Source organism: Monodelphis domestica, chromosome 5 (assembly GCF_027887165.1).
Source record: "Monodelphis domestica isolate mMonDom1 chromosome 5, mMonDom1.pri, whole genome shotgun sequence".
Lineage (NCBI taxonomy): Eukaryota > Metazoa > Chordata > Mammalia > Didelphimorphia > Didelphidae > Monodelphis > Monodelphis domestica.
This window is the reverse complement of record NC_077231.1, coordinates 29,175,989-29,202,312: the sequence shown is the minus strand read 5'-3', so window position 1 is coordinate 29,202,312 and position 26,324 is coordinate 29,175,989. Positions and strand designations below refer to the sequence as shown.

The 26,324-nt window shown below is 36.3% G+C and overlaps 1 protein-coding gene across 1 annotated transcript; it reads left to right on the top strand.

Annotated features, from left to right (window-relative positions):
- Nucleotides 1-20,789: 20,789 nt before the first annotated feature.
- On the top strand, nt 20,790-21,740 carry LOC130454795 (olfactory receptor 10A7). Its single transcript, XM_056800997.1, has one exon. The coding sequence runs from the start codon at nt 20,790-20,792 to the stop codon at nt 21,738-21,740; it is 951 nt and encodes a 316-aa protein (XP_056656975.1).
- Nucleotides 21,741-26,324: the final 4,584 nt, after the last annotated feature.

The following is a 26,324-nucleotide window of genomic DNA, read 5'->3' as shown; positions in this document are numbered from 1 at the left end:
TCCAATGGCTTTAGCCACTGAGAAATTGCTACTTTACAGCAAGATCTCGGAAAGAACGGGGACCTTGCTTCCCGCACATTGTACTAATATTAGTTACCTATCAGCAGTCCTCCCCCTATGAGGGGCGATGGATTTACCCTGTTGCCTGGAGACTGGACTCAAACAGAGACCCAGAGAGAACACCCAGTCGCTGGCTCCGGAGGGGTTAAGAACAAGTCCTAGAGCGGATAACTCCTAGAGCAGATAACAGAGCCTAGTAACCCTAGCAAAGTGAAGCCTCAACTCGAGCTGAGGGAGACAACAGGAAGAAGAAGGCAGCATCTGCGGACCCCCTCCCCAGGCAGGACTTACCTCCCGCCCCAGCGCTCAGGCTGCCTCCTGCTGGATTAATATTTCTCAACATATAATTGAATATTGTTTTTTTGTGATTAATCACTAGGCTTAAATTATATTTGATTTGTAGCAATGAGAATACAGAATGCATATCAGGTATTTATATTCCGAATCATAACTGTAACAAAATTACAGTTTTGAAGTAGCCACCAAAATAATTTTTTGGTTTGGGGTCACCGCGACATGAGGAACTATATTGCAGGGTCACGGCATTAGAAAGGTTGAGAACCACTGCCTTAGGGAAACCTCAGAGTTTATTCTAAAGAAAGACTCCCTGGTTCAAATCCCCAAAATCTGTATAGAAAATAGCTAAGGATTTCCTTTTCCCTCTGTCCTCATTACTCTTTAATCCTTTATACCTAAATAAATAGACATAGACATCTTGATTTTAATAGAGACTTCAATCAGATTCAATGTGTTAGTAGGGGAACCTCAAAGAACATCATTTAAAGAAGGAGGGCTGAAGGGAATTTTATTTACCCTTTCAGCCTAATCAGAATTGACTCCATTTTTTAACAGCACAACTTGAGGGAAGGGGAAATGAAGGAATGTTACTTTATATTTATTCCCCAAGTAGCTGGCAACTTTGTTTCCTTCTCAATTTCCCCACTAATACAGAAGTATATAAAAAGTAAACTTTATTAATTAAAAAAAAATCCTAACTTTGGTTCTTAAACCTCCAAACCAAGGGAGAACTCTTAAGCTTTCTGGATCCATATATAATATATATAATACTCACCCATTCTAAATCCTAAATACAAATGCTGTGTCCTTTTAGCTACCCACTAGCTTCTTCCTTTTAAGCTCCAATGTAACCAATGTACAGACAATGTATTACAATCTCCTGATAGTTGTTATATAAAGCAAAATCAGAGAAGAGAAAATACTTATAAAGATAACTAGAAATTATTCATTTATCTAGACTTAAAAAAGATTTATCCAGGCCTACCTGGCTATGGATTGTATAGCACCAGTTATATTTAAGCAGACACAAGGAGAGAAAATAAAGGGGAGACTTAAAACTGTTCCCCACTTTCTCATAGTATTTTAGGGGTAAGAATGCCTAGGACAGATTATCCTGTTATTCAATTAGGTAGTGGCTGGATTGCTGAAGCTAGCCTTTTGCTCTCAGACCACAATCCCAGTTGTAGGTTTTTCCATACTGCATCTCATCTCTGGGCTCCATTTCTCCTCCATATTTAGTTATAACATCAACTCACCTATTTTCTAGGTTAATAGAATTCTTCCTGCCAGTCTCAGGATTATGAGTCCAGAATTTCTCCTGACATCTTAAGACAATAAATCCCAAGATCCTTTGCTAGCTCTTGGATGCCTCTACTTTCTTCTAAAAGAGCTAGTGGTGGGGCAGCTGGGTAACTCAGTGGATTGAAAGCCAGGCCTAGAGACAGGAGGTCCTAGGTTCAAATCTGCTCCCAACTATGTGACCCTGGGCAAGTCATTTAACCCCCATTGCCTAGCCCTTACCAGTCTTCTTTGTCCTGATTAAAGACTTGTTCTTTCTAACTACCTTGGTGGTTCTGTATTTTTCTTTTTTTAAAATCCTTACCTTCTGTCTTGGTATTGGCTCCAAGGCAGAAGAGTGGTAAGGGCTAGGCAATGGGGGTTAAGTGACTTGCCCAGGATCACACTGCTGAGAAGTGCCTGAGACTAGATTTGAACCTAGGACCTCCCATCTTTTGGCCTGACTCTCAAACCACTGAGCAACCCAGGTCCCCCTAAGACATGTTCTTTTAATTGCTTTGGTGGTTTTGTGTTTTTCCAGGTTGATAGCCATCAATAATTAAATGGGAATTTTTGGAGACTTGTGGCATGCTGAGGAAAAATCATAGAGCATATATAAAGAAAATTTTAAGTTATTGATTAAGTCGTGATTAAGTCATGATTGCATGAATATATTATTAATCTATTTGAACATTTACTATAAATATAAATACATCAATTTATTATTAGAAGCAGTAAAATTTTGTTGAAAGTTTCAGTGCATTGAAGAACTAAGGGCCACACTTTTTTGCAACACTTGCTTTTTGTCTATTAGTCAGAATAAGTTATGTCAACCTTGAAAAACACAGAACTCAGGACAAAGAAGACAATGCTCTAACAGAGTCATGAGCAAAATAGGACAGAGAGATAAGCTCTGGGACTCTGGGAACACTGTCTCTGGGAAAATGCACCTTGAAAGGATATTTTCCAATGAATTGAAGAACTTAGGGTCCTATAAACACTCTGAGGAAAGAAAGAAAGGAAGCACCCATTGACTGGTTAGAAGCAGGCTTGGGAAAGAGGTCACAGCCTAAGGCTGAGGTTCCCAGGAGTGGCCAAAGAGAAGCTAAAAGACAAAACTTGAGGTTTGATTATCTCTATTACTTCTATTCAAGGTGCTAAATGGATGCTTAATGGTCCATTGTGCTGGCTAAGACAAAGGTCTGCCTGGGAGTTCCCTGAAGGCAAGTTCCCAAGGGACAAAGTTAATGTGGGGGTTCCATAAAATTAGGTCATCATTTCTCCCCCTTTTGGTCAGGGCCATTTGGCCAGAGACAAAAACAAAAGGACAAAAGGCAGTGTGCTCAAGACTCTGACCCTCTGTTGCTAAAGTTAGAAGGGTGACAAGAGACCTAAGCATGAACAGCTTGCTTCTGAGAGCACTTCCCATCCATGAGGCATTGTCAGTTAGTCAGAAGATGAGCAGTACATCTTTAGCAAAATCTTTAAAAAACTGCCCCATTTCCCAAAGTCTGTCATATCTTTCAAGTCTTATGGGCCAAGATAGAGGCTTCACTGTCTTTTTTTTGTGTGTGTGGATGTCTCCTTTGCAAAGACAGGTTCTTGGAACAATTTCATTGCTTAAAAAACAAAGAAAAAACTCCATAAAAAATCTATAACCAAATTCTCCAATAAAAATTGATTGACTCTTCACAAATATGTATAGGAATAAATTATGCTATCAGACACAACAGACTAAAGTAGTGCACTTCACAAAGTGAGTTCAAACACCCAGAATTCAATTATTGGAACCGGAGATTTATTAATAAAAGAACAACTAAAAAATCTACCAGCTGGGACAGTCATCCCTAGTGGAAGCTGCGTCAGACTGGCATTACAGGATAGCTTATGTAGATTACAAGATACAAAGCTATTTCCTTTCACATATAGGTTTTTATCTTAGTCAAACAAACCTTAACACAGGAATGTGAGGTCAGTGATGGGGGGACAATCCTCATATTTATTTATTGGGGGTTGTTATTCAGGGGTTATTTATTTTCACGTGCATTTAGTCACTTAGCCCTAATCAGCCATATGTTATCTTGCTTTCATCCTGACCTCCTGAAATTCCTTTGTTTCTTGCCCTTCCTAATTCTCATCCCTAAGCTAAGTAGAGTCTGGTTTGCTGCCTGAATAAGCAGCTTGACCTCCTGTAGGGAGGGAAGCTTTGTCTGTTCCCCAAAAATGCAGGAAGGATTGATCTGCTTTATCTTCTTCAATTTTATTATCTTCCCTTATTGGGACCACTTCAGACATTCAGTCAATTTTGATGGATTGAAATGTTCTGTTGGTCCTTGGAAGTTATTTTAAACTGGTACTTCGAAAAATATTAAAAGTAACCTCATTAACTAGCTTTAAACATCTTACAATTTCCATTAAAATCCATTTATACCAACTACAAATATATATAAGCAATACTTGCTCAGAAAATACAATTTATCTTATCATACCAAATTAATTGTATAGTAAGAGCAACATAGATATTGTCAACTAGAAAAAACGCAGAACTATTAAATAGTCAAAAATCACTCTTTAATCAAGGGAAAAGGGGTTAGCGCTACAATTACGAGAACAGAGCTGCTTTCCAAGACTGCACAGAGTCAAGACGCCCTGGTCACCAGCCCCTGGGAGTGCCACCAACTCAGGATGGACTCCGAGGAACAAAAGAACTTGGGGAACCTATGTACCACTCTAGATGACCTGGGGGCTTTAGGATTAGAGGGACAGTTGATTGACTTTACAATGGTAAGAAAGGAAAATGAGGAGTTTCAGACAGGAATAATAGTGAGGGGCTGGGGCCCTACAATGGACACAAAAGGGAAAGACTTAGCCTAGGTCTGGGTCACCTTGGTCATGGACCTTAGCCTGGGGGGAAGAAACCAATGAGACAAAAAGGATGCTTAATATTGGATGGGATTAGCTGTTCCCACCCAAACTACCAGGAAGTCCATTGTCTGATGAAGAGGGACCTTCCCTCAGGGGGAAACCTCTCCTGTGACAAGGTCAAAACCTGGGGTTTCTACCTCCAACTAAATAAACTGGGGATCTCTAGATTTCCACCTTAACAAGGGTTAAATACTGGAAATGCTATTGTAAACAATTAAATCCATAAAAATTATCAAACTCCACTGTTTTTTCCTAAATTTTTCTGACATCAGATTGAGAAATAATTACATTCTGAACATATAATACTTTATGCAAATTTAGAAAAGTACTCTGGAAATTTCATAAAAAAAAAAAAAACTCTTACCTTTTGCTTTAGAATTGTTAAACTGAAATAAAAAAAAACATAGAACTATTAAATAGTTATAAAACCCAAGTCTTTAATCAGAAAAGGGATAAGTCCAACATTAACTTTTACAGGGTCTACACCAGTGATGAGTTTACACCTTTTGAGCTCGGTGTGTCAAAATTTGTCCAAAAAACCGAGCATAACTCAATTCGAGAAAAAAAAACATAATTTTGAGATTTTCGAGTCCTTCTCAGCATGAGGCCCCATACTTCTCTGTATGAGGTTGCATGCATTCACGTGTCATCAAAAATGACTATGGGTCAGTGTTGACACGTGTCATAGGTTTGCCATCACAGGTCTACACCCTGGGACTCTGGGGGCAATATCCCTGGGAGTGACACCAGGCTAGATGAGGATTTCAAAGAGCCTTTAAAATTGGGAAACTTGAATACCTGTCTAGGGGAACACAGGAACTGAGGATGAGAGAGATAGTTGATTGACTTTACAATGGTAATATAGGAAAAGGAGGAGTCCCAGACAGGAATAACAGTGAAGGGTTGATGTTTTACAATGGACATAAAAGGGAAAGATCCAGTCAAGGGCTGGGCCACCTAAGAAAAGGACTTTGGCTCAAGGGGAGAAACCATTGGGACAAAAGAGACACTTAATACCTGATAGGATTAGCCACCCCCACTTAAATTACTTTAAGGTCTATTGTTAGTCTGAAACTAGAAAGTTGGACTTTCCCTGAGGGAGAAACTCTCAAGTGACAAGGTGAACCTTGGGACTTTCACCTTTAAACTAAATAAACTGGGGATCACTAAATCTTTCTAGGCTGCAAGTTTGGGGGCTACTAGATTCCACGTTGACAGAATCAATACTGTGAATTGGTTCCAAGGCAGAAGAGTTGTAAGGACTAAGCAATGGGGGTTTTGTGACTTGCCCAGGTTCACACAGCTGGGGGAAATCTTATTTTAAATCCAAATTAACAGATGTTAGATTAAATCTCATAACAAAATAAAATACAAGTGAGTTGAAATTTTACTGTTCTAGTTCAATGTAAAGGCTAGCATTTTCCTTTCTGACTTTTCTAGTTCTCAGGTTAAAGTAACTGCCAGTCTTAAAAGGGACCTTGTTCAGGGTAGATAGCATTAGAATTCCCAGGGGGATTAAAAATGTCAACTTCTGAATTTGGTTTAGGCACAAATCTAAAAGGCAATGTAAGGGAAAACAAAAAGGATTCTGGGTCACAAGTTCAAGACCATAATTATTGCTGATAGTACATGATATAGCAAAAAAAAAAAATGCTAAGGTTGACACTGAGACTGACATGGAGGCCTGTGCAAATAATGATTAAATATATCTTAATTGAGTCATCCTACTTAATTCAACCTTAATACTTATACTAAAATAATCAGAAAAGGCCTCTTAAAATCATGATTTAGGCTAACATTATTTAACTATCCTAGAATTACAATTATGATTAACTCAAAACTACTGCTAATGTTAAAATCTAATCCTCATATAAGGCGGTAGGGGATTTTTCTCTCATGGTTCATACCAATAAGAGAACAATAATGAAACTACCTAAATTAATTTGTAAACTTAGTGCCAGGCTGGTCAAAATACCAATGGATTATTTGATAAAGATTATAGACAGTTGGCTAAACCATTTGTTAAACACTTACTACATGTCAGGAATCAGACTAGAATACAAATAAAAGGCAAAAAAAATATCACTACTCTTGAAATGATTAAAGTCTAATGGACTTGTGTTAAGATTAAAAATTAGTTTCTCTGCTAAAAGTATTATATTTTATAAGGTTTATTAAAGATTAAGAAATAAAGAAAATAAAGAAAACAAGAAAGCACATGCCTAGGAGGGCTGAAAGGCCCATTCAATTTCACTTACTACATCTTGAGAGATGTGTGTGCTTGGAAGCTGAAGCAGGGAGAGAGTGAGAGTAGGCGGGAGAGCCCCTTTAAATAATACTTTGTGATCTTGCTCTCAGGTGAGATTTAGGGAGATTATTGGGCAATCTGGGAACTAGCTAGGACTTCTGGGGATTGAAGTCTGGGGTTCAAATCTCCATTTTACAGTTGTCAGTGGAAAATTTACTCTCCCATGTCAAAGTTTCCTAGAACACTTTCTCTGGATCTTTCTTTTGCTACTTTTACATTATACTACATATTTACACAAACTATTTAAAATCCATGTATAGGCCCAAACTCATCTCTCCTCCATTGGATCTCCTTGAGGGAAAGGATTGGTTTAGTGTTTATTTTGTTTTATAAACAATTGGCTCATTGCTATAACCTTAGTAAGTATTTAGGTATTGATTTTCTTTTTCATGAACTAGTTGCTTGGAAATGATTTGTTGCAATAGAAGGAACACTCAATGAGTAATTAACAGACTAGAATTCTCAGTTCTATCTTCACCACTAATACATTGAATGGTTTTGGATATGTCACTTATTCTTTTTGTACCTCAAGACCTTCATCTATAAAAAGAACGGTTAAAAATGTGCTTGTACTAGGTTTCTTTAATGCTATCTCTAGCCCTTATAGTTTTACTCTTTTGATTCTATAGACCCATTTGGGGATAAAACAATGGAAAAGAGCCTCTTTGTCCATTCAGATCATAGGGGAGGACCATGAGCAATACTGAAAGGGAACACATTCTTTCTCATAATTCACAATGCACCTTTGCACTTATCTTGTACATTTGGTGGAAGTAGAGATCAATGGACTCCCAGAAAAAGGTTTTCTGCAGCCCTACCATACTGTGTGCTACCTTCTAATTTCCCCCAGCCAGGTGGGGAGAGAAATACTTCACCCTTTCCTTCTCCCTTCTTCTTAATCTTCTCTACTATATCAATTAAATCACCATAAAATTTGGCAGCTGACTTGGGTATTTTATTATTTGGGTTTTTCATTAGGATTTTTATAAATCCTTGGTGACCTAAATTAATTATACATTCAGTCTCAGCCATAATTTCTCCCTTTACAATATGATAGAGGATGTAGTCTCTAAATGATCACTCTATTGCAAATATTAATAATATGGAAATAGGTTTTGAACAATGATACATGTAAAACCCAGTGGAATTGTTCATTGGCTTTGGGAAGGGGGAAGGAGAAAGGGAGGGAAAGAACATGAATCAAATAATCATGGAAAAATATTCTAAATTAATTAATTGAATAAAATGTAAAATACATTTATTCATTATAAGGTTTTCAAATAAAATTGAGCTTTTGTTATAATATTAATTATTAGATAATCTTGAGTAGAGATGAAGCAGCAACGTCTAATCAACTTTTCTGGAAAAAATTGACTGATATAGTTCCATGGGAGTTTATTCTGTCATGAATATTTTTATTCAGTCTCTAAAGGAGCTCAAAATCTGATGAAACATCTATGAATGTAAAAACTTGTACTATATATATATATATATATTAGAAATAAGGTATATAAGATAAATTGGAGATAATCAATAGAGTCCAGAATTTGTACATCAAGGAATTCCCTACATCTAAGACAGCTTTGGTCTAGACCAGTGATGGTGAAACTTTTAGAGGAGCAGGTTATGTGAGAAATGTCCTCAGGTGAGGGGGAAGGGAAGTTCAGTCTCACATCTCTCTATCATTCTAGTAATGAACTCTAATGAACTCTTGGTTGGGTAATGGTGCATGTGCCCATAGAGAGGGCTCTGAGTGCCCTTTCTGGAATGCATACCATACATTATCCACCATGGGTCTGGACCAAAAAGAATAGTAAAATTGCAATATGCAAAAATGCAGTAATTTATTTTACTCCCAACACATTTACTATAGTTTTATCTTATTTTTTTTATTTGCAACCTTGGCTTAAGTTATAATATCAACATTAGGAAAGCAATTTCTAAAAATAATTTCCTGTAAAAATATTCAATAGCCTATTGAGAAAGTCCACTCATTATTGAAAGTCAAGATTTTGTTCGCTTACTATGAAACTGTTTTAAGAGAATGTTCTCCCTGAAACAAACAAAATATAAAATTCCCAAATGTATGAAGCCATTTTTTCATTTTCCCAGAGAGAAAGGTTAGTTAAGTGAAGAACCTTCCTTCTAGTTATCTATAGGATTATCAATTGGGCAGAGTTCAATCTTAAACTCATGGGTGCTTCTTTCCCCCAAAGTTTTAGATTGTCTCTTTGTTAATCATTCCCATTGTGCCTTATTTGTAACTTCTAAAAATATATTCCTCTTGATGGTAGCTGCTTGTATTTCAATTAAAGTTGTACTGATAATCAACAATATTGAGTCTTAAGGCTTGGTGTGCACATATGAAAGGGATCAGTACTGCTCAGTGATTAATGTAATTAAGAGGAAATTGGGTATATAATTACTTTCTGAGACTTATCCCTCCAGCGCTTTCCCATAACTTTTTTTGTTTCTCTTTACCTTTGACCTCCAAATATACTCAAATCTCCCCCATCTTTAAAAAAAATACTTCACCTAACCATCTTTCAAGGATGTTTACTACTCAAACTACTAGAAAAAGCTTTCTGGATTCATTATTCTGAAGTTTTCTTACCTTCCATTTACTCTCATTCTCCTGAAATCTGGCTTTCATTCCTATATCTTTATAAAATCTGCCACATCCAAAGTCATTAATGATCTCTTTAAAGCTAAATTCTGTCTTTTTCTTCTTATTATTACTTCTTGCCCTATCTTAAACATTTGGCTCTGGCTATCCTCTTCCTTCATTCAAATACTTTATTTTTCAGGTCTCATTGGTTCCACTCAATCTCTTTTGTCCTTGTCCAAGTCCACTCCTATGTATGGGTATGCCCCCAAACTCTTGTAGGTTCAACTTTCATGAAATATTGCAAATATATTCTTTTACCTTTACTTATGTCACAGATGCATTATTAAGCCCTCATCACCTCTTGCCTGGATTTTTTGCAATAGTCTCCTATACTATCTTCCTTTTTCCAGGCTCTCCTTTATTCAATCCATCCTATGTTACATAGTTCTCAAGTGAATATTCCTAAAAATATAGGATGAATCATTTTTCTACCTCACTGAAGAAACTCCAGTGATTTCCTATTACCTACAAATTCCCCTTGATTGACATTTAAATGCATGGATCTTCCATACTCTTTGTTCCAGTTAAACAGAGCTACTAGTTAAACTAGTAGCTCATCAGCATATTTGATATCCCAGTTCCCACTTCTATTTTCATAAGTCTGCTCTATATTCATAGAATGTTCTCCTTATTATCTATGCTTCTTGGAACATCTTGAACCTTCAATTTTCAACTCAGTCTCCATCTATTTTTAAAAGTGATTATTGATTTTACCAGTTCTTATGATATGTTATTGTTAGATTATATTGTTTTTACTTTATACTTAATTATTTCTCTACATAGTTGAATATAAGTTCCCTCAGGACAGAGAATGTCAATAATAAGAATTTATTAAGTATTTACTATGTGTTCTAAGTAAGGAGTACTTAGGTGGCACAATGGAAAGAGTATTAGGCCTGATGTCAAGAAGACTCATCTTCTTAAGATCAAGTCTGGCCTCAAATGACAGGTGCGTGACGAGGAAAGTCACTTAACTCTGTTAACCTCAGTTTTTCATCTGTAAAATGAGTCGAGTGGAAATGGAAAACTAATTTAGTATCTTTGCCAAGAAAAACCCAAATGGAGTCATGGACAGCTAGATGGAGAATCAGACATGACTGAAATGACTGAACAACAACAAAATCAATATATTAAAGAAATTATTCTGCACCAGCATCCTTCTGTTGGGGATAGAGAGCTGTCTTTTTATATTGTCTTTCAATCCAACCCTATTCTTTTAATTGACTGATTTATTGATGCTAAATGCAAGAAGCTCTTTGAAATATAGATTCTTCAAAGTTCTTTGCTAGCAGCTGCCAGCTATTGATGATTTTAAAAGATAAGATTTTTAAAAATTTGTATCAATCATTCCTTGATGTTTTAGAGTAATATTCAGTCAACTACAGCCCTTTTTGGATAGCCCACAAGCTAAGTATGATCTTGAAATTTGTAGTTTGCCAACCCCTCCATTAGATTATGGAACCCCATGCCAAAATCTGGAATAAGAAGCCTCAGAGCCCATTGTCTGTTTCTCCTGCCCCATAGCTCAATGCATTACACAATATTTTTATAGAAATTTCATGTATTTTTTATTGCATGATATACAATATAACATTTGCATACTAGACTTGGATTGTAATTAAGTTGCTGTTTATTATAAATTGGGAGAAGAAGGCATACTGTATTATAATCATGTACTTCAGTATTATAAAGGACAATTTTCTGGATTCTCAGAAATCAAAGCTGACTCTACTGCTGACATAATGTTGTTGCTTTCAGCCTTTGGGTTTTGTCATATATTATTGAAAAGCAAAAAGGTCCATAGGGAAGTTTGTTAAAATTTTGCAAAATTCCAGTTTATTAACATTATTACTCTCTTTTACAAAATTGTATTGACTTAACATATCTGTAGTGAAGAAAGAAGTACAATGTTTTCCAAATGGTAGGAATTAATAAATGGTCTCTTATTTATATTTTTGGATTTTATGATTGTTCAGGTAAGCTATTTCTATTTATGCATGTTATATAGTTATGTCCTTGTTGAAAACTTGTACCTTGCTCTCTGGATATTTGTAGGATGTCTACATTTTCTCTTAAAGAACTGGTTATTTCATTGTTGAATTAAACATTCCAAGAATCAAAGGTCAGTTTTAAGAATCACAGACAATTATATAATTATGTATTGTGATCATATCAATTTAGCATTCATCAAATCACGATAACCTAGAAATCAGAGAATAAGGAGATTTTCATCACCTAGCCCAAATTATACTGTAAAACACAGTCTGATGGGCTAAATCTGACATTTGTGCTTTTTATATTTGTGTTTACAGGAATTAACAATGGTACTTCTAAAAGATCTGAACTGGGTGCTCAAAAATACCTAGAACACACCCAAATTTCTATATTAATTTCCAAGAATTAAGGAGTAGTTTAATTGGTATTAGTCCTCTTTAATGGCCATGGGACCATTTCCCTAAGGGCACAGAAGTCCTTAAATATGATTAATAAATCAGAACTAGAGCCTGAGTCCATATGAGGTAGGTCATAGGAACAGAACTGAATGACTCTAATTTCAGTAAATATTTTTCAATTTGTTTCTCTCTTTATTTCTTCATTGCTCAAATAACATGATACTGTTTCATATTGACTTTTTAAAAATTTTTTACAAGAAACAATAATTATTTTCAATTTTGGAATCAATACCTTGTATTGGTTCCCAGGCAGAAGAGCAGTAAGGGCTAGAAAATGGGGATTAAGTGACTTGCCCAGAGTCACTCAGCTACAAAGTGTCTGAGGACAGATTTGAGCCAAGGATCTTCCATCCCTAGGCCTAGATCTCAATCTACTAAGCCACCTAACTGCCCCCTCCCCCATTTGGACTTCTAATTTGGTAAAGTGTATCCAGATATTTTTTGAAATGTCTATATTTCCCAAGTCTTCCTTTCCTTAATACTCCAATTGCCAGCCAAATTGTAATGGAGGCTGAGGATAGCACAAATATTTACTTTAGGTCATTAGAGAAAAGGAAAATAATATGAAAACACGAACTTTGTTTTAATAGTGAAAGACATATTTTATGAATTTTTTAATGACAGAGAAATTCATGCCTTTCAAATGTGTCCTGCTTAGAAAGCTAAAATAAGGGAGTCAAAGAGTAAGAAGAGGATTATTGCACACTTTTTGTTGTTCTTCAGTCATTTCAGTTGGACCTGACTCTTTGTGACTCCATTTGAGGTTTTCTTGACAAAGGTCCAGAAGTGCTTTGCCATTTCTTTCTTTTAGTTCATTGTACAGATGGGGAAACTGAGGCAAATGGTTAAATAACTTGCCTGGAGTAACCCAACTACTAAGTGTCTGAGGACAGATTTGAACTCAGGGAGATGAGTTTTCTTGTCTCCAGGCCAAGCCTTCTATCCACTGTGTTGCCCAGCCACTTAGAAGTTAAATTAGAATCATGTGCTATGAAAAAGAGAACAAATTTTATTGTTAAAAGTGAAATCTGAGAAGTTTGGTATGTAGGATATTTTACATATATACATGGATTAGGTTAATATTCTATATATAATATTCTTCAAAAGCAGAGTATGGTTGATCAAGTGCTAGGTTTGGATTCCATACTTTAATAATTTAAATTGTTTAACAAAATGTACTTAAATAACATTGTCAATTCCAGAGTTCTTGAAGAGTCCATCAACTCTAATCCCTGTACCTTTGTAGATCAAGCTGAGAACTAGATACTTGCTGGTGATCCCTCAGGTAACAAGTAACAGAAATGGGAGTCGAAACTCAATCAATTGATTAAAAAGCTAATGCTTTGTCTACTATATCACACTGTTTTCTAAAAGAGAGTCTTTAATTAGGAGTTGTGGTAGAGCCAAAGCAGCTCTGTTATGGTTTGTAATTTCCCCAGATAGGACAAAAGGGATTTCATTTATTTCAGTTATCACTCCTGATGAATCTTTTTCTGTAGTATGGCTCATCATACTTCAAATAGCCAAAAACCATAATGGATATTTTGAAGGTACTCTATGGCATGGTGGTCTGTTGGCTTTCTAGCTGCCAGCAAAATATGGAATAAGAGACCACAATCTCAGTTACAGAATTAAAAAAAAAAAGGAGTCAACAATTTTATTTTATTTTATTTTTTGGTTACATGCAATGCTAGAGTAACATGAGTAATCAACAAAAGACTCTTCTTTCTGGAAAACTAGCCTCAATCACTAGCACCTACAGGTCTATTCTTATAACAGAGTTTTGGGGATCCCTCTGGCATTTAAACTTCACAACTTCGCTCTAACCTAACCATTGTTGTTCCCTAGACCCTTTCATATATTCCAGGCAAATGGACCTTCTTGCTATATTCATACATAAGATTCTGTCAATGTTATCCTCACCTTTTCCTACTTCCCCATACCAAATTACCAAGTATTGCCATTTTTATTTTCACAACATGTTTCATGTCCAATCTCTTCTTGCCTCTGTTCAGGACCTCCTCATCTTTTGTGTGGCCTACTTCAGTAGGGATCTTTTCCTCCTAGAATGTCCTTTGTCTTTTAAAGCTTTCTCACAGTCTGGCTTGAGGTTCTTTCCAGGTTCATTACTCTCCTTTTCAAATTCCCTGGACCAGTCAAGCTAATCTTTGCTCTTTTCCTTTCACACTGTACTCCATTTCCCAACTCTATGTCTTTGCTCTGTGACCTGTGGTTGGAATGTGCTCCTGCCTCTTCTCCACTTCGTAGACTTTCTTCCTCTACCTCCACTTTAGAGTCTTCTGCTTCTTAAAATCTCTTCAAACACTTCCTTTGATGAGCATCCTTTCATGTTTCCCTAATAGTGTTATCCTTCTCTGCTTATATTGCATTTAGCTCCTCCAAAATTATTCTGTCTTTAATTAGCATATACTTAGGTGTGTGTTTTCTCCATGATAAAATAGATATGATTCTTGAGAGAGAATTTCTTTTTTTACTTTTGCATCCCAGCAATAGTGTCTGCTATTTATTATATTAAGTATGTGCTTAATAAAGAACTGATCACTGAATGATCTCTTGTTTTTGCCCCTTTGCATATTATTTCACATTTCTTGAATATACTCCCTCTTAGAAACCCTAAATTCCTTTTTTATTAGCTCAAATACCACATTCCACATGAGGTTGTGGGAGAAGAGGAGAAATATCCCCTCCACTGGCACCAAAGAAATCCCAGATACTAACTTCATCTGTTTTATTTTAAGTGATCTGAAGTACACAGCCATGGAAACTACTGTCCTTCAATGCCTCCTTCTTGCCTCTTACTGGAATCAAAAGACTTAACTACAAAAGGTGGAGGATTCTAGAATCCTGTGAAATTTCTCCTCCCTCTCTCATCTAACAGGTAGCTTTCTTTGACTTAAGTGAGATTAGCTATATAAGATGCTAACTCCTTTATTTATCTCCTATAGACAAGAATATATGGTTTTTCTTCAAGTATAGTATTCTTCTGGCATATCCCACTGGTGTGGTATAAATATCGATCTTTCTTTTCTTTGTTATATACAATGGTACTTTGAATAGTGTTTAGCTTACAAATGCTACTCTAAAAAAATTTGTATATTAGGAGATTCTTATGTCATACTTAGAGAAGAGTGTCATCCATTTGCAATCCAAATCTGTAATTTATTCTGTCTGACTTCAAAATCCAGTCAGCCAGAATAAATGGTAACTTAATTCACTCTTTAAAAAATGATTTTTAACCCTTATCTTCTTTCTTGGAGTCAATACTATGCTTTGGTTCCAAGACAGAAGAGTGGTAAGGGCTAGGCAATGGGAGTTAAGTGACTTGCTGAGGGTCACACAGCTTGGAAATTGTAAAAATTAAATTTATATCTCAAATAATAAAAATGTTATATTTTATGAGGTTTATTAAATGATCATTAGAAATAAATGAATAAAGAGGATACAAAATAAAAACCACGTGCCCATGTCTGGTTAGCCATTTTTAAAATCCCCACTCACCACCATCACTGCTGATTGCTGTCTCCTGCCAAAAATTAGAGGACGTGGGAGGAGTTACTACCAGTTAAATCACAATAACATGATCCCGCCAACATGGAGACACAGGAGAAATTATAGGGAATTTTGGGAAATACTAAGGACTGGGGAATGAAGTCAAAGGTTCAAAATCTCCATTTATACAAAGTGTCTGAGACCAGATTTGAACCTAGGACATCCCATCTCTAGGCCTGGCTCTCAATCCACTGATCTACCCAGTTGCCCCCTTAATTTACTCTTAATTGACTTCTTATTGCTCTTATGAGACTCTAACCTCAAGAACCCAGTTTGGTGAGTGGTGAGCCCCTTGATCTCTAAAAAAATGCACTACAAGACCTTTTATGATCTCCCTAGTATCAATGACCCCTCAAATTACCTTGTTATTTATTTTCTAGATATCTTTTATTTATTTGTATGGAAATGTGTTTTCTCCTCCAATAAAATATATACTTCCTGATGATAGTTAAGGGTCTTTTAAGGATGTGAGACAGATGGCCATATTTGTAGTCAGAGATTAAAGATTTGTGAAACAATGGGGATAGTAGAGGGAACAGTCTGCTGGGGAAGATGCTTACTGGTACATATAGAGGGATTTGCCTTGGTGAGAAAAATCAATTTGTCATGTAAAACAAAAGTGAAAAAAAAAAGATAATAGAAGAAAACATTTGAGTGATGTGATATGAGGAAGAGGGAAGAGCAAACTCTCCAAGAAGGGACTCTAATTTTTCACAGAAATATGAGGAATGATTCTCATCTGGTAAGGTAAGGGCAGGCATGGGATGTTTGAGGAGAGTTGAAAAACTTGGGAAAAGGTACTGTGATGAGTAGTATAATCAATTGGTGAGGTGTAAAAGAATTGCCTTAGAACAATGAGGGCCCAATTAAGGTTCTGTAAAATAATTGTATTTTGGACTTTGTGAGAATTCTGTTATTTTCTCCAGCTTCATTCATCAACACAGGAGATGGAACAGAGTCAGCAGATGGTAAGAATTATTCAAAATTCAGGACATGATAGGCAATAGAATAAAGTGACAAGGGATTCTAGAGAAATTAGTGAAGAATTGGACTGGTTCATCAAGGGCTCAAGGTGAGGAAGAGAGCAGATATTGCTTAACCAGTGCAAGGATGATGGCCTGGAAAAGAAATGAGAGATTTAGGGTTTGAATGTCATGGTCTGAAAGAAGAACAGGGTATTTAGGCATTGCAAGGCAAAGAGAGACATGGAATGAAAACAGATTGTAATCGAATAAGTAATTTCATAGTTCATAGGAGTGGAACACTAGTAGGAATGAAGGCAAGATTAAGAATGAGCATCTCTGTGTGCAGCTGAGGTAGGATAGAGGAGAAAGAGTTAAAGATGGAAAATGAGTAAGTTAAAGAAAGTTAGTGTGTTTGGAAGAATTTCAACATGTAATAATATGGTTTGATTGAAGCTCAGAGAAAGAGAGGTTACTGAGAATTGATATCAGAGGAATAGCCTGGAATTGGCAATGAGGGGCAGGGAGTGTTCTATATTCTCCATTTCAAACAATGAACTACAAATATGGAAAACTGTACAGACAATTCTGGAAAGGGTTTCCAGAAACTCTTTGTAAACAGAAGGAACCTTGGTCTTAATGAATGTAAGAAGTTGGAAGAAATGAGAAAGGAAATGTTTAAGATTTGAAAAAAAATTCTCTATGAGTAGACATTCCAAGCCATACAATGGAAGGGGTGAGTTGTTCAAGAGTGAGACTTTTGGAGGAGTCATTGAGAAAGGTGAAAATAAGGAAGTAGTTAGTGTGTGAGAGAGAACAGTTTTTAACAGAAGGGAGGACAGAATCAGTTGGCTATGTATGGCATGATGGGGTGAGGGTTTTTTCAGTCTTAAAGAAATTAGTTCAGGTAGGTTATCATTACAAGGGGTCTGACTTCAGGGTAGTGTCCTCCCAGGATCAGGCTAGGAGATTGGTAGAGATGGAATTGTAGGAAGGGGCAGAACATCACAGGCTCAAGCAAGAAGAATATTGGAGGTTGAGCTGAGGAAGGCTGGAGAGAATATTGAGAGCATGATGGAATGGGAGAGTTGGTCCAAGAATGGCAATAGGAAGCTCTGCTCCTTCCCTGGCAGATGTTTCTCTTCTTAACTAAACATTGGCATTACAGTGAATCTAATAAAATAACAACTCATATCTACATAGTTCTATAAGATATGAATAAGATATGAAATATTTCCCTCTCACATAAGATAGGAGTGAAAGAAAAGACAGTGGCAGTGATGTGAGATGAGAAGAGAAGAAAAAAAGGAACTCTCAATGAATGGTCTTGATTTATTGGCTTTTGAGGTATTATTATTCCCATTTGATAGATGAAAAAACTGAGGTTAGTCTCTCAATAACCCCCCCCCCCAAAGTGTGCTTGCAATTTTCCAGGTATTATACAAAGCACTGGGTACACAAAGACTAAAAGGAAAGAGTCTCTGTCCTCAAATAGCTTACATTTAAATAGGCAAGGTACACACACACACACACACACACACACACACACACACACACACTTTTTTATTTGTTTATATGCATACACATATATGTATGTATATAACATAGGCAAGGCAGATATAAGGTAACCCAGGATTGGGAGGATACTAACATCTGCAGAACTAGAAATGGCCTCCTATGAAAAAGGGTAATTGAACTGAGTCATGAAGGAAACATGGAATTCCAAGAGGCAGAGGAGAGAAGGGAAAGCATTCTGACCAATATGACAGCAAACAGACTAATATAACTAGACCAAAAGTTGTACAGAATGTGTAATGTATATACAATGTAATGTATAAGAAAATAGGTTTCATGGAAGGGGACAAATTGGAGAATGCTTCAGATGCAAATAGGAGTTTATATTTAACCCTAAAAGTAATCATAATAAAGAAAAATAACCCACTGGAATTTATTGAGCAGGAGAAGGACATGCTCAAACTGAAATTTAGGAAAATAACTTTGGTGGCCAGTAGACTATAGAGGTAGTTGTATAGGACTGGGGAGAGACTTGAGAAAGGGAGACCAATTAGGCATGTATTGTAATTGAACTTAGTAGGTGATAAGAATCCTTAATTGGTTGCTATATGAGTGGAGGTGAGTAAATGGAATCAGGGATATGTATAAGAGAAGAGTTGGCATTGGCAAGAAGAAGTGCATCCTCTTCATCAGAGTATGGGATAAAAGAAGAAACTGCAAGGTATGATACTAAGGGATTGTGAAATGAAGAGAATGGAGAAGAGATAGCTTACAGGTAATGACTTCCATTTTTTTCCCCCCATAAAATATAAGAGAAGGGATTTGGATGAGTTGTAATGGTAGGGGTATGGAGAGTGAGGTAGAGAACTAGATGGGGAGAAGTAAAAGGACTATCTTGCAACACTGAGGATAAGCTTATATAAATTATATTACATAGTACAGTTGAATAACTTCCTCTTAAGGGAAAGAGGTGTTTGTGTATCTAGGGATAGTTTGGTAAAGCTTGAGCACTGATAGAACAAAGGGACCTCCTGATACTTGACCAAGAACTTACCCCTTTATACTACTTTAGTTTACTCTGGCAACTACCAATGATGCTTCCCAATACTTTGGGACTTCTGAGAACAGTATGGGATCTGAAGTGGGAGGAGCTATGGTTAGTTGATTTTGTTTCTGATTAGCTATACTGGCGAACTGATATTGTGTAAAATAAATTGATGGACAGATTAGATGTAACCTAGAGACACTTCTGTGGGCAAAATATAATAAAAACAGAATGTATTTTCTACCCCCCTAATAAACCCATTGTCTCATAACTGTTCGAGAACATTCTAGGTATTTAGAGAAAGGTACTTGGGATTTTTTGTTCTTGCTTTTAGAAAAAAAATTGCTGTAAGGTAAGCACATAGACTAATTTTTGCTTACATCGTATCACAAAGCCATACTTTTACAACTAAATGTGTAAATCTAATAGTGATAAAAGTTAAATAGTTGATAATTAAAAAAATAAACAAGCTTTCCTATAATTCACTCAAAAGGAATATGATGACTAATTGGAAGTTTTTAAACTTGATAGGATTGACCATGATCTTTCCATGATAGAAGAAAAAAATAGTTTTTATTTTAGTTGATGGAAAATACTGTATTTAGAAATGGGTCTACAAAATGTCTTGGTAGACAAAGTACCCTAACTACAAATACTCGATACCAATGAAACCATTGATTGGAAACAAAAAAAAAATTCAAACTTTTCCCATGCTATTAAAAATCACAAAGCAACTTTACAAATAATATTTTTGTGATGGAAAGAGTATGGAGGAAATACCCAGGAACCAGCACTTTGATAGCATTTTTGACTTAAACAATTTCATGTACCTCAGATTCTGGACCTGTAATGTTCTTCCTCCATGATCTTTGTAATACCAAAAACCTGTAAAGATAGGATAATATGTTTGATAGTTTTGGTTTTACTTTGCTACTTATTACCTGCCATGTGACCTTAAGTAAGTCCCCATTTTTGTTCTACATGACCTCTAAAAATCCCTTCCAATTCTGGATCCTAGGTGATATTTGTTTATTTTACTAGAATAGTGTTTTTAATGCATCCTGTGTGTCTAGGGAAATGCTAACTGAATGTGTTGTGGTGATTTTCGGTCTAACCAGTTTCCTTTTTTTTTTCTTCTGCAAGATTCAAGTTTCTGATAACTGAGAATGCCAGTTCACCAGTGAGAGGAGAAAAGCATTTTCTGTGGTCATCATATTTGCAGTTCTCTTATTTATTCATAATTCTTAGAACAAACTTTCCCCATGCACTTCTACTATCCCCTGAAAGATGCAGTATAATATGACTGTAAACTTGAAACAGAAATCATTCTCTTTATTTCCTTCTGTTTGTATACTTTGTTTCTAATGTCTCATGAAAGAAGGAAGGAAACAAGCATTTATTAGGCACTCTACTATGTGCCAGTCACTGTGCTAAACATTTTACAGATATATCATTTGATCCATATAAAAACCCTGGAGAATAGGTAACATTATTATCTCCATTTTACAGCTGAAGAAAATTGAGGCAGACAAGGATTCCCAGGTCCACAAAGCTAGTAAATATCTGAAGATGAATTTGAATTTGGGTCTTCCTGGTTCCTGGTGCTCTATCTGCTGCAATTCCTAGATGCCTCTAAGACATATCAGAAGGATATGTCTTCAGAAGGATAAGAGGGAACTCTGGTCATATAGGGTTATAGGACTGAATAATGACTTGTGAGAATCAGACCAGAGTCACTGAGTTTTTGCTTCTGGGGTTCACCAACAACCCTGAAATGCAAGTTTCCCTCTTTGTTCTGTTTCTGACCATCTATACAGTCACCTTGATGGGCAACTTTCTCATTATCACAGTAACTAGTGTGGATCCTACTCTTCATACTCCCATGTATTTTTTTCTTCGTAATTTGTCACTATTAGAAGTCTGCTTCACTTTGGTCATGGTGCCCAAGATGCTTGTGGACTTGGTATCAACGAAGAAGAGCATTTCCTTCATAGGCTGTGGTATACAGATGTATTTCTTCTTCTTCTTTGGCAGCTCTGAGTGCTTTCTCCTCTCCATGATGGCATATGATCGTTATGTGGCCATCTGTAACCCTCTCCGATACACAGTCATCATGAACCAAGGCCTATGCAACTTCATGGCAATAGGCTCTTGGATGTCTGGTGTACCTGTCTCCATGCTACAAACAGCTTGGATGATGGCCCTTCCTTTCTGTGGACAAAATGCTGTGGACCACTTCTTTTGTGATGGGCCACCTGTTTTGAAGCTAGTCTCCCAAGACACAACCATGTATGAGATGCAGGCTTTGGCCTCCACCCTCCTCTTCATTATGTTCCCATTCACTCTTATCTTGGTTTCCTACACCCACATTATCACAACCATTCTGAAAATGCCCTCTGCTACTGGCCGCCAGAAAGCCTTCTCTACTTGTTCTTCCCACTTAATTGTAGTATCCCTCTTCTATGGAACTGCCAGCCTAACTTATCTGAGACCAAAGTCCACCCAATCACCAGAGAGTAAGAAAATGGTGTCACTGTCCTACACAGTCATCACTCCAATGTTAAATCCAATCATCTATAGCCTGAGGAACAATGAAGTGAAAGGGGCTGTCAGAAGGACATTTTCTCGAGAGGTGTTGCAGAAATTGGAGATATTTTGACTAAAATATAAAAGTGATTGGAATATTTGTAATGCAAAATCATGGTATTATGATAAGAGATAAAATACACTTCTAGAGATCAAGAAATAAATCCTAATTCCAACTATGTTCTGTTGAGTATCAATTTCTGTGCCTGAGCAAGTGTGTCAGTGTGACTTAACTTCCCTTTCTTCAATTATTCCCTCTCAAAATGTCATGCCTAAGAATGCTGTGACAAGGTCCATAATAAAAGTCTTTTTGCACTAGTAAAACTTGTTAGAACTTGTCTTCTTTGAACCCTTGAGTCACTTCTATGCATACCCATCTATGTGGTTGCAAAAGAACAATCTTGGCAACAAAACATAACAAAAGCTTTTTTTTTGTTTGTTTGTCCTTTTAGTTTATATAAAATTTCCTCCTTTCCAAATTCTAGTATTCCATCACCATATTCAAGACATTCTAACAGGCCTTGCATAGTCAAAGACACATTAAACTTATTCTGATCAGTTTTTGTAGCTTTCTGACTTAAAAAAATGTTTTGTCAAAGAATGATTCTTTTTTTTTTAGATAATATTTTATTTGATCATTTCCAAGCATTATTCATTAGAGACAAAGATCATTTTCTTTTCCTCCCCCCACCCCATGGTCGACGTGTGATTCCACTGGGTATCACATGTGTTCTTGATTCAAACCCATTGCCATGTTGTTAGTATTTGCATTAGAGTGTTCTTTTAGAGTCTCTCCTCTGTCATGTCCCCTCAACCGCTGTAGTCAGGCAGTTGCTTTTCCTCGGTGTTTCTACTCCCACAGTTTGTCCTCTGCTTATGGATAGTGTTTTTCTCCTAGATCCCTGCAGATTGTTCAGGGACATTACACCGCCACTAATGAAAAATTCCATTACGTTCGATTATACCACAGTGTATCAGTCTTTGTGTACAATGTTCTCCTGGTTCTGCATCTCTCGCTCTGGATCACTTCCTGGAGGTTGTTCCAGTCTCCATGGAATTCCTCCACTTTATTATTCCTTTTAGCACAATAGTATTCCATCACCAACATATACCACAATTTGTTCAGCCATTCCCCAAATGATGGGCATCCCCTCGTTTTCCAATTTTTGGCCACCACAAAGAGCGCAGCTATGAATATTCTTCTACAAGTCTTTTTGTCCACTATCTCTTTGGGGTACAGACCCAGCAGTGCTATGGCTTGATCAAAGGGTAGACATTCTTTTATCACCCTTTGGGCATAGTTCCAAATTGCCCTCCAGAATGGTTGGATCAGTTCACAACTCCACCAGCAATGAATTAATGTCCCTACTTTGCCACATCCCCTCCAGCATTCACTGCTTTCCTCTGCTGTCATGTTAGCCGATCTGCTAGGTGTGAGGTGATACCTCAGAGTTGTTTTGATTTGCATCTCTCTGATATAAGAGATTTAGAACACTTCTTCATGTGCTTATTAATAGTTTTGATTTCTTTATCTGAGAACTGCCTATCCATGTCCCTTGCCCATTTATCAATTGGAGAATGGCTTGATTTTGTGTACAATTGATTTAGCTCTTTATAAATTTGAGTAATTAAATCTTTGTCAGAGGTTTCTATGAAGATTTTTTCCCAATTTGTTGGTTCCCTTCTGATTTTAGTTACATTGGTTTTGTTTGTACAAAAGCTTTTTAATTTGATGTAGTCGAAATTATTTAGTTTACATTTTGTGATTCTTTCTATGTCTTGCTTGGTTTTAAAGTCTTTCCCCTCCCAAAGGTCTGACATGTATACTAGTCTGTGTTTACCCAATGTACTTATGGTTTCCTTCTTTATGTTTAAGTCACTCACCCATTTTGAATTTATCTTGGTGTAGGGTGTGAGGTGTTGATCCAAACCTAATCTCTCCCACACTGTCTTCCAATTTTCCCAGCAGTTTTTATCGAATAGTAGATTTTTGTCCCAAAAGCTGGGATCTTTGGGTTTATCGTATACTGTCTTGCTGAGGTCGCTTGCTCCCAGTCTATTCCACTGATCCTCCTTTCTGTCTCTTAGCCAATACCAAATTGTTTTGATGACTGCTGCTTTGTAGTATAGTTTGAGGTCTGGGACTGCAAGGCCCCCCTCATTTGTGTGTGTGTTTTTTCCATTATTTCCCTGGATATCCTTGATCCTTTGTCCTTCCAAATGAACTTTGTTATGGTTTTTTCTAAATCATTAAAGAAATATTTTGGGAGTTCAATGGGTATGGCACTAAATAGATAAATAAGTTTGGGTAGGATGGTCATTTTTATTATATTGGCTGATCCTATCCATGAGCAGTTAATGTTTTTCCAATTGTTCAAGTCTAGTTTTAGTTGTGTGGAGAGTGTTTTGTAGTTGTGTTCATATAGTTCCTGTGTTTGTCTCGGGAGATAGATTCCTAGGTATTTTATTTTGCCTAAGGTGATTTTGAATGGGATTTCTCTTTCTAGTTTTTGCTGCTGAGCTGTGTTGGAGATATATAGAAAAGCTGATGACTTATGTGGGTTCATTTTGTATCCTGCAACTTTGCTAAAGTTGTTGATTATTTCAATTAGCTTTTTGGTTGAATCTCTAGGATTCTTTAAGTAGACCATCATGTCATCTGCAAAGAGTGATAACTTGGTCTCCTCCTTGCCTATTTTGATGCCTTCAATTTCTTTTTCTTCTCTAATTGCTACTGCTAGTGTTTCTAGTACAATGTCAAATAGTAGAGGTGATAATGGGCATCCTTGTTTCACTCCTGATCTTATTGGGAATGCATCTAGTTTATCCCCATTGCAGATGATATTAGCTGATGGTTTTAGATATATACTGTTTATTATTTTTAGGAATGACCCTTCTATTCCTATGCTTTCTAGTGTTTTTAATAGAAATGGGTGTTGTATTTTATCAAAGGCTTTTTCTGTATCTATTGAGATAATCATGTGGTTCTTGTTGCTTTGTTTGTTGATGTGGTCAATTATGTGGATGATTTTCCTAATATTGAATCAGCCCTGCATCCCTGGTATAAATCCTACTTGATCATGATGGATGACCCTTCTGATCACTTGCTGGGGTCTTTTTGCTAGTATCCTTTTTAAGATTTTTGCATCTATATTCATTAGGGAGATTGGTCTATAGTTTTCTTTCTCCATTTTTGACCTGCCTGGTTTTGGAATCAGTACCATGTTTGTGTCATAAAAGGAGTTTGGTAGAACTCCCTCTTTACTTATTATGTCAAATAGTTTGTATAGTATATGGATTAATTGTCCTCTGAATGTTTGATAGAATTTACTTGTGAATCCGTCGGGCCCTGGGGATTTTTTCTTAGGGAGTTCTTTGATGGCCTGTTGGATTTCATTTTCTGATATGGGATTATTTAAGAATTCTATTTCTTCTTCTGTTAGACTAGGCAGTTTGTATTTTTGTATATATTAATCCATATCACCTAAATTGGTGTATTTATTGCCATATAATTGGGCAAAGTAATTTCTAATGATTGCTTTAATTTCCTCTTCATTGGAGGTGCTGTCCCTCTTTTCATCTTTGATGCTGTTAATTTGCTTTTCTTCCTTCCTTTTTTTAATTAGATTGACCAGTACTTTGTCTATTTTGTTTGTTTTTTCAAAGTACCAGCTTCTTGTCTTATTTATTAAATCAATAATTCTATCACTTTTGATTTTATTAATTTCTCCCTTAATTTTTAGGATTTCTAGTTTGGTTTTCTGCTGGGGTTATTTAATTTGATCGATTATGAGTTTTTTCATTTGCATTTCCAATTGATTGATCTCTGCTCTCCCTAGTTGGTTAATATATGCACTCAGGGATATGAATTTACCTCTGATTACTGCTTTGGCTGCATCCCAAAAGGTTTGAAAGGATGTCTCACCATTGTCATTTTCCTCGATGAAATTAATTGTTTCTATGATTTCTTCTCTAACTAAATGACTTTGGAGTATCTTATTGTTTAATTTCCAATTAGTTTTTGATTTGGTTTTCCATGTACCATTAATGATCATTATTTTTATTGCCTTGTGATCTGAAAAGGTTTCATTTATTATTTCTGCTTTTCTGCATTTATATACCATGTTTCTGTGACCTAGTGTATGGTCAATCTTTGTGACTGTGCCATGTGGTGCTGAGAAGAAGGTGTATTCCTTTTTGTCCCTATTTATTTTTCTCCATATGTCTATTAATTCTAAATTTTCTAAGATTTCATTCACTTCTTTTACCTTTTTCTTATTAATTTTTTTATTTGATTTATCTAAATTTGATAATGGTTGGTTCAAGTCTCCCACTAATATTGTTTTAAAGTCTATTTCTTCCTTCAGTTCTCCTAGTTTCTCCATTAGAAATTTGGGTGCTATATTATTTGGTGCATATATGTTGATTAGTGATATTTCCTCATTATCTAAAGTCCCTTTTAACAGAATATAATTACCTTCCCTATCCCTTTTAATCAGGTCTATTTTTGCTTTGGCTTCATCAGATATTATGATTGCAACTCCTGCCTTCTTTCTGTCAGTTGAGGCCCAGAAGGTCTTACTCCATCCTTTAATTCTGACATTTTGGGTGTCTACCCACCTCATGTGTGTTTCTTGGAGACAACATATGGTAGGAT

What these genes read in the sequence shown, in the direction of transcription:
- LOC130454795 (XM_056800997.1), top strand. Translation starts at nt 20,790, where the DNA reads ATGACTTGTGAGAATCAGACCAGAGTCACTGAGTTTTTGCTTCTGGGG.